This window comes from Eschrichtius robustus, chromosome 7, assembly GCF_028021215.1.
Source record: "Eschrichtius robustus isolate mEscRob2 chromosome 7, mEscRob2.pri, whole genome shotgun sequence".
NCBI lineage: Eukaryota > Metazoa > Chordata > Mammalia > Artiodactyla > Eschrichtiidae > Eschrichtius > Eschrichtius robustus.
In genome coordinates this window covers 129,656,320-129,671,469 of record NC_090830.1, presented here as the reverse complement: position 1 = coordinate 129,671,469, position 15,150 = coordinate 129,656,320, and the positions used below count along the sequence as shown (strand labels likewise).

General features: G+C 37.8%; 1 protein-coding gene across 3 annotated transcripts in view; it reads left to right on the top strand.

Moving 5' to 3' along the window:
- ATE1 (arginyltransferase 1) overlaps positions 1-14,875 on the top strand; it is a 163,368-nt gene extending 148,493 nt beyond the window's left edge. For all 3 annotated transcript variants that reach the window (XM_068548687.1, XM_068548685.1, XM_068548686.1), the window contains exon 12: positions 11,545-14,875. In XM_068548687.1, coding sequence (XP_068404788.1) covers positions 11,545-11,723 — 179 coding nt within the window. In that variant the 3' untranslated portion in view covers positions 11,724-14,875. The remainder of the gene's footprint in view (positions 1-11,544) is intronic.
- Positions 14,876-15,150: the final 275 nt, after the last annotated feature.

Sequence of the window (15,150 nt, the reverse complement as noted above, 5' to 3'; positions counted from 1 at the left end):
AAATGGCCATTAATATAAATGCTCTTTAAAGGAGAGAAAGAGTAAGGTAACTGGAAGAAAAGGTAAGGGTCACAGAGAGTTTTATTTGTGCCAGATAGCAGAGTCTTCAGCTTTTGTGAAAGTTAGTAGAAAGGAACTAGTAGAGAGAAAAATTCCAGAAAGTTGCAAAAAGCAAAACTTGAATTCGCCACTTGCCGGCAGCTATTTATATAGCATTTACAGTGTATTAGGTATTATAAGTAATCTAGAGGTGATTCGAAGTATACAGGAGGATTGCATAGGTTGTGTGCAAATATTACAACATTTTGTGTAAGGAATATGAGTATCCTCGGATTTTGGTATCTGCTGGGGGTCCTGGAACCAATCCCACATGGATACTGAGGGATGACTCAGTATGCAGATTGAGCTGAGACCAAGAATGAGGAAGAGGACAGGTTTCTGGATTGAGACCTTTGGCAAAGAAAAGTGAATTTGTGTTTGCTCCTATGGTAAATACTGTAATTTCAAATTTTATTTTATGAGGATTTGAAAATTTCCCCAGGAAATTTTCAAAAGTCTTTGCTGCTTGAAGGTACTTTTACAAGTCTCTAGCTTAATTCCCTTGGAAGGAATCAAAATCAACCCAATGCCAGATTCACTCTTTGGAAATTAGTATTATAGCTAACTTTTGTTGTATTTGGGAATTTGACTTTGTGACCAGCAACGTCATTACCATTATGGTAATAGCTTTCATGAGCTGTCAAATATGGTGGAATTTAAAGGTGTTGATTTAGAAAAAAACTAGTATGTCAAACCAAGTGAAAATCATTGATCCTAAAATGAACTGATTCAATGTATTTGATAACTAAAAAAAATTATTAGCTATTCATGTATTAACTTACAGTATTACCTTTTGCTTTTCCCTCTCTTCAGAACTCTACTTAAGATTTTTATTCTTATCTTGATAGCTGAATTTACAGATACTCTGAAGCTGGTAAGGATCTCTAACTTGCCAGAAGAAGAGAAACAATATGAAAATACCTCAGTAGGCTGGAGTGATGAGAATATGTCAGAACAAAATTTAACAATTGAAAAAAGTACAAATGTAATGCTTGGGTTCCAAACACACACACACACAAATAGGAGGGATTATGATGGGACGCTGAAGAACATAGTTTAGCGTTTGTTAATTTTTTTATTTGAAATAATTTCAAATTTACAGAAAAATTGTAACACTAATACAAAGAACTTCTTCATATTCTTCACCCAGATTCCCCAGTTGTTAATGTATTTCCACATTTGCCTTATCATTTCGTCCCTTTTGTTCTGTATTTTTTTCTCAACCATTTGAGAGTAAGTTGTAGATATATTGAGCCATTATCCTTAAATATTTCAGTGTGTATTGCCTGAAAACTCTGGAACACTTTTGTACATAATCAGAGTACAGCCATCAAAGCCAGGAAGGTAGCACTGATATATTACTACTATCTAATCCACGGACCCTATTCAGATGCCACAGATTTTTCCAGTGATGTCCTTTATAACACAAAACCACACACACATACTTACAAACCTACTTTCCTTTTACCTTCTTTTCTTTCTGTTCCAGAGTTCAGGTTGGGATCATGTGTTGCATTTATTGTCATGTCTCTTTAGCCCCCTTTTCCCTGGAACAGTTCCTTAGTGCACTCTAGTTTTTTCATTACCTTGACATTTTTGAAGAATACAGTCCAGTTACTTTGTTGACTATCCCTTAATTTGTGTTCATCAAATGTTTCTTCATAACTAGATTCAGGTTATGTAGTTTTGGCAAGAATACCCTGGAAGTGATGCTGAGTTCTTACTGCGACATCTGAGGAGGGGCACACGCTGTCGATTCATCTGACTGCTGGGGACTTGAAGTTGTATCACTTCGTAAAGTGAGATATGCAGGTGTCACTGCTGTAAAGTTAATAAGTATTTTGTATATGTTAGTAAGTAAATATTTTGTAGGGAGATACTTTGGGACAATGTAAATACCTTTATCAAACATATCTATTAATTTTTACTTTCATTGATGATTCTTGTTTGGATCATTTATTACTGAGATAGCTGGCAAATGATTTTTCTCATTCAATCATTACTTCTACTTTTCCTAGTTGGTATTCTACTACAAGAAAGAGCCATCCCTTCTCCCTGTTTGCTTGTTTATGTCAGTGTGGACTCATGAAATCCTAACATTTTGGTCAATGTATTATATAATCGATTACTCTCATTATTTATTTTGAATGCTCAAATTGTCTCAGACTTGGCCAGCAGGGACCTTTTCAAGGTGACTCCTGTATTCTTTTGACACATCTCCAACATTTTTTGCGTATTTACTTTCTGGCACAAGATATTCCAGGCTCATCTTGTACTTTCCCTGACCCAGCTCTGCATTCAGGCACTTCTCCAGGGAGCTCTAGTTCCTTTTTGTGGAGAGTAATATTTAGCAAACAAGATCTGGGCAATAAGTATGCTCATTGCTCCTGGGGTTTCATTGCTTCCAAGCCCTCTCAACAGACAGATCTAGGAAATACACTCACGCACTTATACCTACTTGTGTATTTGTATGTCAGTACAGTGTATAAACACCATGAGTTTTCACCTGTACCTCCAATTCTGATCCAACACAGCAGAACTTATTGTAGTCTTCTCCCTTTCTAGCCCTTCTCTGACAGAGAAATCCAGCTCCCATTTTTCTCAGTATATTTATTTATATGATCAGTTCCTTTGTATGTAAATAATCTCTTGACCACACAAGCCAGGAAGGGCTTAGGCGGCTCTGGACTCGCAGACTGCCTCTTTGGCCCCAGCCCCTACACACACCAGCAGCTGCACAAACCAGCTTCCTTTGTCTTTGAGAAACTCTGTAATGGTATGTTTTACGTGTTTCAATTTACATTTATTATATTGTTACAAGTTTTTAAGTGTAGCCTTTATTACGGTAAACACTGGTGGTGAAAAAGGAAGTATTTAAGAGTGTATTTAAGGATCAAAACACATAGAGTAGAAATTTGAAAGAATACAACCCTTATTCATCATCAGGAGGGGTTTCCTGTTAGCATTTTACTTAGGTAACCAGTAACCAGTATCTAAGTAGAGTCCTCACGGCAGTGAGCTGAGGCAGGAGGTAAAGTTGGTGTGATTTTTGTACGCTGTAGACTATGAGTCTGGCATTATCCTGTTTTCCTCTGGTGACCTTTTTACAGGGCTTTGATGCCATAACATCAGAACTAATCTGGAGTTCTTTCTGGTAAGAACCATCTTGATGAATTAGTTTTATATTATGATTTCTGGGAGTCAAGAGGTTTTTTTAATTACCATCATATCACGAGTTTGACAACATTATGTAGTTTTTTCCCTTTAAAAAGGTATTTCCACCAGCACAGTTAGGCAATAAAATGAAATAAAAGGCATCCAGATTGGAAAGGAAGACATAAAACCATCTTTATTTGCAGATGACATGATCTTGTATATAGAGAATCCTAAAGACTGTACTAAAAAACTATCAGAACTAATAAATGAATTCAGCAAGGTTACTGGATAAAAGATCAACACACAAAACTCAGTTTTATTTCTGTATACTTGCGATAAACCATCTAAAAATGAAATTAAACAATTTTATTTATAATAACATCAAAAAGAATAGAATTGTTAGGAACAAATTTAACAGAGCAGTGAAAAAATTACATTCTGTAAAATACAAAATATTGTTGAAAGAAATTACAGAAGACCTAAATAAATGGGGGGGAAAATTCCATGTTCATGGATCAGAAGACTTAATATTGTGAAGTCTTCAAATTGACCTACAGATTAAATGCAATCCCTATTAAAATAACAGCTGGCTTTTTTGTAGAAATTGATTGTTGATCCTAAAAGTCACATGAAAATTAAAGGAACCCAGAATAGCCAAAACAATCCTGAAAAAGAAGAATAGAGTTAAAGACTATGTGATTCTGGCATATAGATAGAGATATGTATTAGTGGACTAGAATTGGGAGTCCAGTTAGAAACTCATATTTATGGTCAATTGATTTTCAAAAATAATACCGAGGGGCTTCCCTGGTGGCGCAGTGGTTAAGAATCCGCCTGCCAATGCAGGGGACACGGGTTCGAGCCCTGTTCCGGGAAGATCCCACGTGCCACGGAGCAGCTAAGCCCGTGAGCCACAACTACTGAGCTTGCACTCTAGAGACCGCGAGCCACAACTACTGAAGCCCGTGCGCCTAGAGCCCGTGCTCCACAACAAGAGAAGCCACCGCAATGAGAAGCCTGCGCACCGCAACGAAGAGCAACCCCCGCTCGCCGCATGTAGAGAAAGCCCGCGTGCAGCAACAAAGATCCAATGCAGCCATAAATAAATTAAAAAAAAAAAAAAAAAAGAATTAGGCAAAGAATACAAACAGGAGATTCCAAAAAAGAAAAAGACGAAAGAATAATCTTTTCAACAAATGGTCCTGGGTCAACTGGATATCCACATGCAAAAGAATGAAATTGATTCCCTATTTCACATTATATACAAAACTTAACTCAAAAGTGGATTGGATCCAAATGTAAGTGCTAAAACCATAAAACTCTTAGGGAACAAAAATAGGAGTAAATCTTCATGACCATGGATTTGGTGATGGTTCTTAAATATGACACCAAAAGCACAAGCAACAAAAGAAAAAAATAATAAATTCGACTTCATCAAAATTAAAAACTTCTATACTTCCAAAGGCATCAACAAAGTAAAAAGACAGGTCATAGAATGGGAGGGTGTATTTGCAAATCATATATCTGATAAGGATCTAATACCCAGAATATATAAACAACTCTTATAGCTCAATAAAAAGCCCAGTTTAGGGCTTCCCTGGTGGCGCAGTGGTTGAGAATCTGCCTGCCAATGCAGGGGACACGGGTTCGAGCCCTGGTCTGGGAAGATCCCACATGCCACGGAGCAACTGGGCCCGTGAGCCACAATTACTGAGCCTGCGCGTCTGGAGCCTGTGCTCTGCAACAAGAGAGGCCGCGATAGTGAGAGGCCCGCGCACCGCGATGAAGAGTGGTCCCCACTTGCCACAACTAGAGAAAGCCCTCGCACAGAAACGAAGACCCAACACAGTCATAAATAAATAAATAAATAAAAGAACGTGAATTTCTTAAAAAAAAAAAAAAAAAAGCCCAGTTTAAAAATGGACAAATGATTTGAATAGAAGGAGGATATATGAATGACCAATAAGAACATGAAAAGAAGCTTATCATCATTAGCTTTGACCCAGTGCAAGTCAAAATCACAATAAGATGCCACGTCATACCCACTAGGATGGCTACAATAAGAAAAGCAGATAAAAACAGGTGTTGATGAGGATGTGAAGAAATTGGAACTTTCATACACTGCTGGTAGGAATGTAAAATGGTTCAGCCACTTTGGAAAACGTCTGGCAGTTCTTCAGTAGGTTCAACACAGCGTTATCATAGGACCCAGCAATTGCACTTCTAGGTATATATCCAAGAGAAATGAAAACACACAGAAACTTGTACACAAATGTCCATAACAGCATTATTTATAGTAGTTTAAAAGTAAATAACCCATATGTCCATCAACTGCTGAATGGATAAATAAAAATTGATCCAGTAGTTCGCCCTTAACCCTCAGGGGATATGTTCTAAGACCTCCAGTGGATGCCTGAAACCATGGATATACTGAACCCTATATACTATGTTTTTTCCTATATACATACTTATGATAAAGTTTAATTTACAAATCAGGCACAGTAAGAGAATATCCGAATTGCCAACATCACTACCCTTGCACTTGGAGCCATTATTAAGTAAAGTGAGGGTTGCTTGAACACAAGCACTGTGATACTATGACAGTTGATTTGATAACCAAGATGGCTACCAAATGACTAACAGGTGGGATACACTGGACAAAGGGATGATTCGAGGGACGGGGTGGGGTGGTGCGAGATTTCATCACATGACTCAAAAGAGTGCACACTTTAAAACTTATGAATTATTTCTGGAATTTTCCATTTAATATTTTCGGACTGTGGTTGACCACAGGTAATTGAAACCGAGGAAAGCAAAACTGCGGATAAGATGGGGGGAACTACTGTGTATCCCTACAATAGTATATGATTTGGCAATAAAAAGGAGTGAAGTGCTGATGCATGCTGTAATGTGGATGAGCCTCGAAAACATTGTGCTAAATAAATCAGTCACAAAAGATCACATATTGTCTGATTCTATAGAGAGATTGGTATTGCTTAGGGCTAAGGAAGTTGGGGACAGTGGGGAGTGACCGCTAATAGGTATGGGGTTTCTTTCTGGGTTCCTGAAAACGCTGTAAAATTGATTGTTGTGATGGTTACACACCTCTGTGACTACACTAAAAACCATAGATTCGTACACTCTAAATGGATGAATTGTATGGTGTGAGAATTGTTTCTGTAAAGCTGTTGTTGCATATTCTTTCACAAATAAGCTAAGTTAGATTTGTTTTCTTAGTTTTCATTTTTACTGTTGGCTAGTGAAATGACTAGCCAACAGTATTCCTTACAGAATATGAAAATGTGTAATTCTCCCTGAGGGATTCCCAAATCGATTTTTGAGTCTCCCACCAAATGGGCTTGAAGACTTCACTGATTGAGCTCAGTTAACTTCTGTCATAACTGCTGTGTATTCCCTTGCCTTGCCCTTTGCTCTCCCATACTAAAAAGCTTCCTCTCAAATTCTCTCCACCTTCCCCATACACTCCCCCATGGCAATTAAAACATTTGTTAATACCTCTTGTCACTTTACAGTGTTCTAAATCATGTTTGGCTTTGAACTTGCCAGAGTTGAGTTTGGTTTCATAGTTGGCTTCCATCATGTATTTATTTGTTCAAATTTTCAAATTCCGTTATATCCCCATTTTGCCCAATGATATTTAGCTTCGTTAATGTTACCAAGTCTACCGTTTATACAGCTATCTTTATGAGAAACTGTATGTAACAAGTATGTAACTTGTTTTTATGTTTATTTTTTCATGTTTCATGTTCTTGTAATGCTGTAACAATAAATAATGAAGTTAAGAAAACAGACTGTTTCATCAGTTTCTGGAAAGCCTAGAAGTTATAAAGTCTCTTTAAGAATAACGAATGAGTTAAATCCCCATAAGAAGGAGAAGTAAAGCTTTGATCTCCAGACTTTTTCCTTTGAAAGCACCCGTGATGTACAGTTCACCTCCTGTGAATAAAAAGCTGGGGGAAATCAAGCGGTTGCTGCCCACCAGAGTTTTCCTTGAAGATTAAAACATCACAGAGTTGACAGCATATTTGTGTCACTAGCGATCAAATGCTCATCTCAGAAAAGGGTTTGCAGGATTGCCTTTGGTTTTTATTTTATGAAATTAAATTGTGATACGTTAGAGAAAGGAAAGATGGAAGAAGTTCTTGTTGGCAGACATTTTTAAGACATCTCAAAATGAGCTGGCAGTTTCCCTTAGATGAGATGACATATGGCCTTTAATCTCAGAATGGCTTTATTTTTCTAGTTAGTATCTTCAGGATCCCCTCAAGAAGAGGCCTGTTGTGCTGTATTGGTTTAGCTATGTAGCTTTTCGCCTACAAATGCTGATAACATGTATCAGGCAAGCAACACACGTGATTACAGGAGGGTTTTGTGAGGATATTTGCTTTTTTTTTAACTTTAGTAAATAAGTCAACTAATTTTCAGTGTGGTAAGTGTCTGGTAGAATTTTTCTTGTTTAGGTTTTAAATTTAAATTTTAATACTCATTATATAGATTGTACTAAGAATCAGAATCTGCCTTCATTGCAGATGAAACTAATGGTTTTAAAACTGCAGACTACTAATCCCAGAAAACACAATTGTAGTTTGTATAATGATAGTCAGTGGTTTCTGAAGTTAATACAGTACCCATTGAAAGGGTAACTGATTTGATTTTCTGGCCGTAATACAAGATGTGGCTAGAATGTAATCCAAAAGAAGCTGTATTTAAATCTTTAAATGCATCTTATGGAATTGTTAAACACTGAGAATGTGGATGGACGTTTGGGGAGGCAAGGGGGGAGAGGGGTCGGAGAGAGGATTGTGTGTGCGGGCCGACATCATTCTGTTTCTGTATTATTTGAGTTCTTAAAAAAGCATTACCTTTATGGTTTAAAAAGATATAAAATAAGAAATGAATGTGCATTTTATTGAGTATTCAGTAATTTCATTGATGACTAATTCCTAGAAAATGTTAAGTTAGTTCAAGTTATTGAAATATCAAGTTTTAAACATTTTACAGTGTATCTTTTCTCTGTTTCTCTTACACTCTGTCTTGTTGATCTGTTTCCTTTTTCAAAAGTACTGGCGGTTTTAGGTTGATACTTTGGCACCTTTGGGTAGGCAGAATTCTAAGTTTACATTCCAAATTTGAGCTGCAATTTAAGTGTTCTTAGGTAGGGAAAGGTATGCTTGAGTGCTACTTTTTATCTCTATGATGTTTCAGTGCCTTTTTTTTTTTTTTTACAGTCAAAGTGTGATAATGGGAAAATTTAAGAATTGGGGGCAATTAAGAAAACTAACTTGTATTTCAATAAATGTATAAAGAGTTTCAATTAAGTCTCAGTATTTCTGCTGAAATGGTGATAGAATGTCAGGAACACAGCATTTGGAATATTAAACAAACAACAGCAGTAACAGTAACTACAATGCCATGAACTCCCGAAGTGTTTGAGCACTGAGACCAAATATATTTGCGTCTCCGATGACTTGGATATATTAACATTGAAGGGAATGAGGAGAGGATTTTACAATTCATTATTACCACTTTTTGTGGTAATTACATGTGATGTTAAAAAAATCAACAGCTGGTTGATATCTACTTTTTGAGTATATTAAGCATTTGACTACTTTAATCCAGAACAAAGGCCTCAAAAGTATTTGGAGTAAAAAGAACTATTGAACTTGATTGATTTCTTTGCTATAAGGTTCTCTAAACATGCTATAAATTAATTTAAAAGTTTTATGAAACTTAATTAGATATATAAGTTAAACAATAGATTCAGCAGTATCACAAGTCAGTGTGTGTTTCAGTGGTTGAATCTTAAAGCATTTCCTGTAATCTTAATAAATAGAAATGAAATATATTTTTTGACAAATGAAACAATACAAAATTTCCTACTCTCTAAGAGGAGTGCACTCTAAAATGGTTGATGTAAATTATACATAATGGTGGGTTTTTCCTTATCTTCTGTTTTCATTTTTATATGTCATACTAGAAAAGAATAAAAATTAGAGGGTGGCATTTCATTCTAGATAAAATAAGATAATGGCATATCAAATCTTAAGTTTTTATTTGTTAGAGTGTTCCATTCATTTGAATTTTAAAGGATGTCTGTCCTAAAATATTTTAGGATAAAGGTTTAAACTGTGAAACATCATTCTGTGTAGTTAAATATAGACATGCTTTAAAATGCCATTTTAAAAATTCAAGGTTTTAGACTTAGCCGGCTTTGTGCAATTTTACCACTTGTCCTTGCTTCTCTCCTTTGCTCTTCTTACTGATCTTTACTAGTTTTCTATTTGTATTAGTTTCTAAGCATAATTGAATCTAACCTTTTCCTACTAGTAGCATTTATAGCCGGGTGATGGAGATTTCTGTGTTGCAATCCATGTGCTTTAAACTGTCTGAAACTGACAGCAGGAACCAGGTCCCTGCCTTCTCCTTTGCTTGCCATTTACCCTGGTAAGGGATGTGGTAACCTAGTAAATGTTAAATATTTAGCTGTTTTAAAGTATGTGGATTTTCTGCTTCAGTTGGATAAAGTAATTTGTAAGAAACAACACATATTTTGAAGTCCAACCAGGTACACCAAAGCCACTTCAAGTATTTACAACAGAGAACATTTAATTCACGGAATTGGTGATAACAGGCAGTGGTATTGCTGAGAGGCAGGAGCAAAGAGACGTGACCCAGAGAGTAGCAGCAGCAGGAAACCACTGCCACCCCTGGGCTGAAGAGAAAAGGGGCGCAGGGTCCAGGGACGGCAACCAGTAGAAGCTGGGTGGTTCTAGGCAAAGGGAACAGTTAGAGACGAGTACTGTTAACAGGTTAGTGTAGGTTTGTCCAGATCTTTCTCTATGCATATACTAGGCTTTTAATACGGAACCTATTTTTTTTTTCACTTAACAATCTATTTTCCTTTGTCTTTTTAATAGCTGTATAACATTTTACTGTATGGATATACCTTAACATGTTTATTAACCAGTTCTCCATTCATGGACATTTATGCTGCTTCCAGTTTTTTAGTATTACAGAGAGTATTGCTGTAAATATCCTTACACATCTATATAAACACTGGTGTGTGTGTTTTTCTAGGACAGTGGTTCTCAGTCCACCTCTTAGGCTTAAGAAAATACTGATGCTCAGGTTCCATTGAGACAAGTTTTTAAATCAGGATCTCTGGGAATAGGATCCAGGCTTTGGTATTTTTTTAGAAACTCTTCAGGTGATTCTTATATTTAGTCAGCTGTGGGATGATTCTGAGAACTGATCTCGCTGAGTCAATGATTTAAAAAAAAAAAAACATTTTAGTAGATGCTGTTAACATTGTTTTCTGTATTAGTTAGGATTAAGAGCAACTGCCAATAATAGAAACCTAAAATAATTTGTCTTAAGGTAGTTTTTTTCTGTTTTATGTAGAATTCTAGACAGAGGCAGTCCAGGTCTGGAATGGCCATTTTGTTCCATGAAGTTCTCAGGTACCCAGGTTCCTTCTAGCTTTTGTTTTTGCTGAACCGAGAGAAAGCTGCAAGGCAGAGGTTAGAGCTCCTACTGTGATATTCATGCTCTAAGCAGCAGAATGAAGGTAGGGCTAAAAAATGAAGGAGGCAGAGACCCTGGGCCAGCTGTCCTACGAAACCCTTTACTAGTATCCTGTTGGCCAGAACTTGGTCACAGGACCACACCCGGCTGCAAGGAAGGCTGGGAAACAGTATGCCCTGCTAAAAACCAGGAGTTCTTCTATATGGAAGAAGAGGAGAACCGATAGTGGCCGTCTCCGTGAAAGCGGCAAGCATCTGCCCTCCTGCCTGCACAACATGAGTGCCCATCGCCCCAACCTGGCCAGTTCAAGTCAGCCCAAACTGCTGAGTCAGCAGAAAGCCTCACTGCAGGGATGGAGACTTCACACAATGTATGTCGGCTCGGGGAGAGGCAAAATAAATTTAAATCAGACTCAGGAAAGATGCTGGAGAGCTGTAAACTTTATCGTGTATGAGAAAATAATAAGGACATTGAAGGCCATTTGAAAAATTGCATACAGTTCCTCGTCTCTCCCTGATGTTTCAGCGCTCTTAGTGGAGGGAATGTACTCTTTCAGCAGGGCGTTTGTTATTTGTTAACGTGCTCAAGTTAGTCTCAATACTGCGCACCCTCATTTGAACATGCTGCTCAGAGAAGACCTCTTCATACATAATACATAATTTTTATACTTAAACATTCTTAAATTAGGAAATGGAAAGTGGTTTGATAGGGGCTGTTTTTAATCCATATTTTTTGTTACTGCAGTGGATGAAGGTCGCAGTAAGGAACCTGACCGCCTGCAGGTGTTTTACAAGAAGGCCATAATGCCTTACGGCGTGTATAAGAAGCAACGGAGAGACCCGGGCGGGGAGGCCGCCGTGCTGCAGTACGCAGGCCTGGTGGGGCAGACGTGCGCCGAGCGGATGCTGCTCTTCAGAGACTGAACCGCTCCCTCGCCTCTCCGCCCGCCACCCCTGCGGGCGTTGTGCTGCTGGCGGGGGCGACTTCATTACCAGCGCAGGTTCATTTCCCGGGGGCGACTCTGTAACCATCCGCAGATTAGACTTCTTAATTTTGGTGGCTATATAGCTTTTCTAAAATATTTTGTGGCAATGTATTTGTGAGAATCTCATGGTTAATATAAAGATTTTTAAAACATGTTATGACCGAGACTCATAATTGGGGTTTATCATTTCGGAAGTCTGTTTTATAAACAAGAGACGGTAAACTTCTCTTGTTAATATTAAAACAGACTGTTTCCTCAGAGCCATTTAAAACATTAGTTGATGCTGAAAGACCTTCGGTGTGGGGAAGAAGTGGGAATTCTGTGGCATCACTTAGAAGACGTCTTCTCAAGGGACCAAAACGGAGCTGTTACTCAGTGTTCAGTATTCCATCACTGCCGAACGTTATGTTATGTAGTTTAATAGAAAACTTGAAAAAAAGGAAATAGTACAAACTTCCAAAAAAGGATGTTGTGTTAGCATCGGATGTCTCTTTACCCAGGACAGTCCTATTCGTGTCTGCTGTCTTGGCACAGTTATTTTTCCTAGAATAATTGTTACTCGTGCTCCCTTTTACTCTCCAGAATATCCCAGTTTGGACAATAAAATATGTGATTACCCTAGCTATATATTGTATTGTCGAAACTGGGATACTTTGCGTTATTTCTCAAAATCTAAGAAGTGCAGTTTTTTTTAGAAAGTTGTTGGCTCCTGCCTTGACCTAAGCCCCATCAAAGGTAAATATAGACTAATTTTTATTTCCTTAGAACTCAGGACACTTGTTTTTGGTTATTGATTAAAAACTAGTTTCTATCTGACTACTTTTATAGCTGTGCTACGCATTGCATTTAAGTGAGGTAGGCCTCATCTTGACCTCTGTTCTGGGGCAGGAGGCGAAGCCACACGGTTCTTGCCCTTTGGTTTGGGGGCCAGAGAGGAGACACCACACTTAACCAGTCTGCAGCAGAGGCGGGTCCTTCTTTCTCTCTCCCTTCTCTTAGTTGGTCCTTCACTCATTCAGCGGATGTCCCTTGTCCCCCACCTTCAGGGTGGCAGGCACTGTGCCAGGAGGTGGGAGGGGGGCAGGCGAGGCGAGCTGTGCTGGAGGCGGTGAGGGGCAGAGGAGGCGTACTTCCCTGTGCTCTTTCTCAGCTGACCACCACCTGCTGCCACCTGCTTGGCCACTGAGTCCTTTTCATTTCTCATTTTGCCCATTTTTTCATTTTCTGTTGATTGATCTTTTAAAAAACCGTGTTATAAAACTTAGTGGCTTGAATCCCACTACCAATTTTTAAACTTTTCTCTTAAATTCACTGAGTTTAGGTATAAAACATCAGAAAATAATTTCAGCTAGCTAGAATAAAAGGAAGGATCATAAAACAATGGTTTTAAAAGTCAGACGTCTAGAAGTTCAGCATCCAAATAAATTGCATTTATTCATTCAGGGAGAGAGAGTGTGTGTATGTGGGTGGCACCTACCAGGTGCTTAGCTGACTGGGGATAGAGTAGTGATGGCATGGATTTTGCATTCTCTGGAATTTTGTCCTTCAAAATAGTCTCCCAAGAGCATTTGATAGACTCTTATTTAGAGCTGCCTTCAGAATCTGTGGAACATATTAAAAAATATTTCCCTCTAAAGTGAAGATAGCTTAATTTTTGAATGATTTATGAAAATGATACTTTAAGCAAGTAAACATTAAGAAAAGCATAAATAAGAAAGTGAGAATGACCTGAAATCCTATTGAGTTGAAAGAAATTTCAAAACAGGGCTTCAGAAGCGTTGTGAGTAATCTCAGTATTATTAAAATAAGTAGGGTAGGTCCGTACCTGGTACCCTTTGGCATTGGAATGTCCAGGTTGATGTCATCAGGTGCGTTAACACCAACTTTTGTCTTAGTGATTAGTGTGTAGAATGGAATTCATTAAGGTCACAACTCAAGTATCAGAAAGCTTGAATCTTACTTCTTACCACAACTCTGGTGTTTTCCTGCAGAGTTCAGTTTAGGGTTCCTTCAGAGGAAAAGGATTAAGCCCCCTATCTGGAACTGCGGTGCTGTCCCTGTGCGTGGCATTCTAGGTTGGCTCCACTGAAGCTCCAGAGAGAGGTGGGCACGAAGATTCTTCTACTCGGTTGCTATTTTCGTGTGTTGTTTTTCTGAGAGTAGACAGTGTATTGATCCTAATGAACAAAGTGTCTTCAAAAGACAATTATTCTTTTGAGCCCTGCTGAGTGAATGTTGATAGTGGGCTAGAAAAGGACAGTCAAGGAGAGTGACTTGGCTCGGTCAGGTGACAAGCAGCCTAGCTGAGAAATCCGATTTTACATTAATGGCTTTCATCTAAAGAAGGATGCATGAGAACCTTTCAGAGATAGTTTATATCTTTTCAAGGCTGGAAGCTTTGCATTTACAATCTTAGTGCTGTAGTCCCTTTCTGATTTCAGATAAATTTATACCTGCCTCCCTGTCTTGGGAGCAAAAATGTAATAGAGATTCCCCATGCTGTCATCTTTATTTAAATTATTTCAGTTCTGTGAGATTATTGTTATCTTATTTGTTTTTTAATGTAATCTGAGCACTTTCTTTATATTCTGAAAGATAGAGGCTATTACCAGATGAATATATTATTCATTTGATTAAAATTATTTAGATAAGAAATTGTTACTGTTTATGTTTGCTTTCAGATAGCTTATTCTAATTTTGATCCATTTTGCAAAATATCAGTTGTATATGATTTCTTATGTTTTGGAATTTATTATGTAAGTGAATCTTTTCAGATTTCTGGACAGTATATGGTTTCATTTGGTAAGCTTTATATTATTTCAGTAGAATAAAGATGAGAAAGATGACGATCAGCTACTTAAAATGTATCTACTGTTGCTCACTTTAAAGAAGGAAATGAAATGGAAACAATTGGGAAATGTTTGAATTAGGCTAGTTACTCAAATGTGGATTATTTTCCAAAAGAAAACCAGCGACTGTAAGACAAAACACGTTTGATTTTTGCATGTGATATTTTTTGCTCTTGTATATGCTTTTTGAACAGTCCATTTGATAAAGCTTGAATGGAAAAAATAAAACTCCCTGTCTGCAGCGGCTGTTGGTGGTCATTTACTTAAAGGCCGACGTGTCCATCTTTGGAATTCTTGGCACATTTCACCTGCAGTGAGTATGCAGGAAGCCGAGGTCGCCACTGGCTACCTGAATGACAGTGTTTAATTTGCAGTAATTGGAATCCCAGATCACTTAGTTACCTAAATCAAAGCATGATGGATTTCTTTCTCAGGAATAAATAAAAGTAAAGTATTACCTTTGGGTAAAAGAATGTCTATTCCCTAATTTTTCACAAGATAAATTAGGGAATAGAC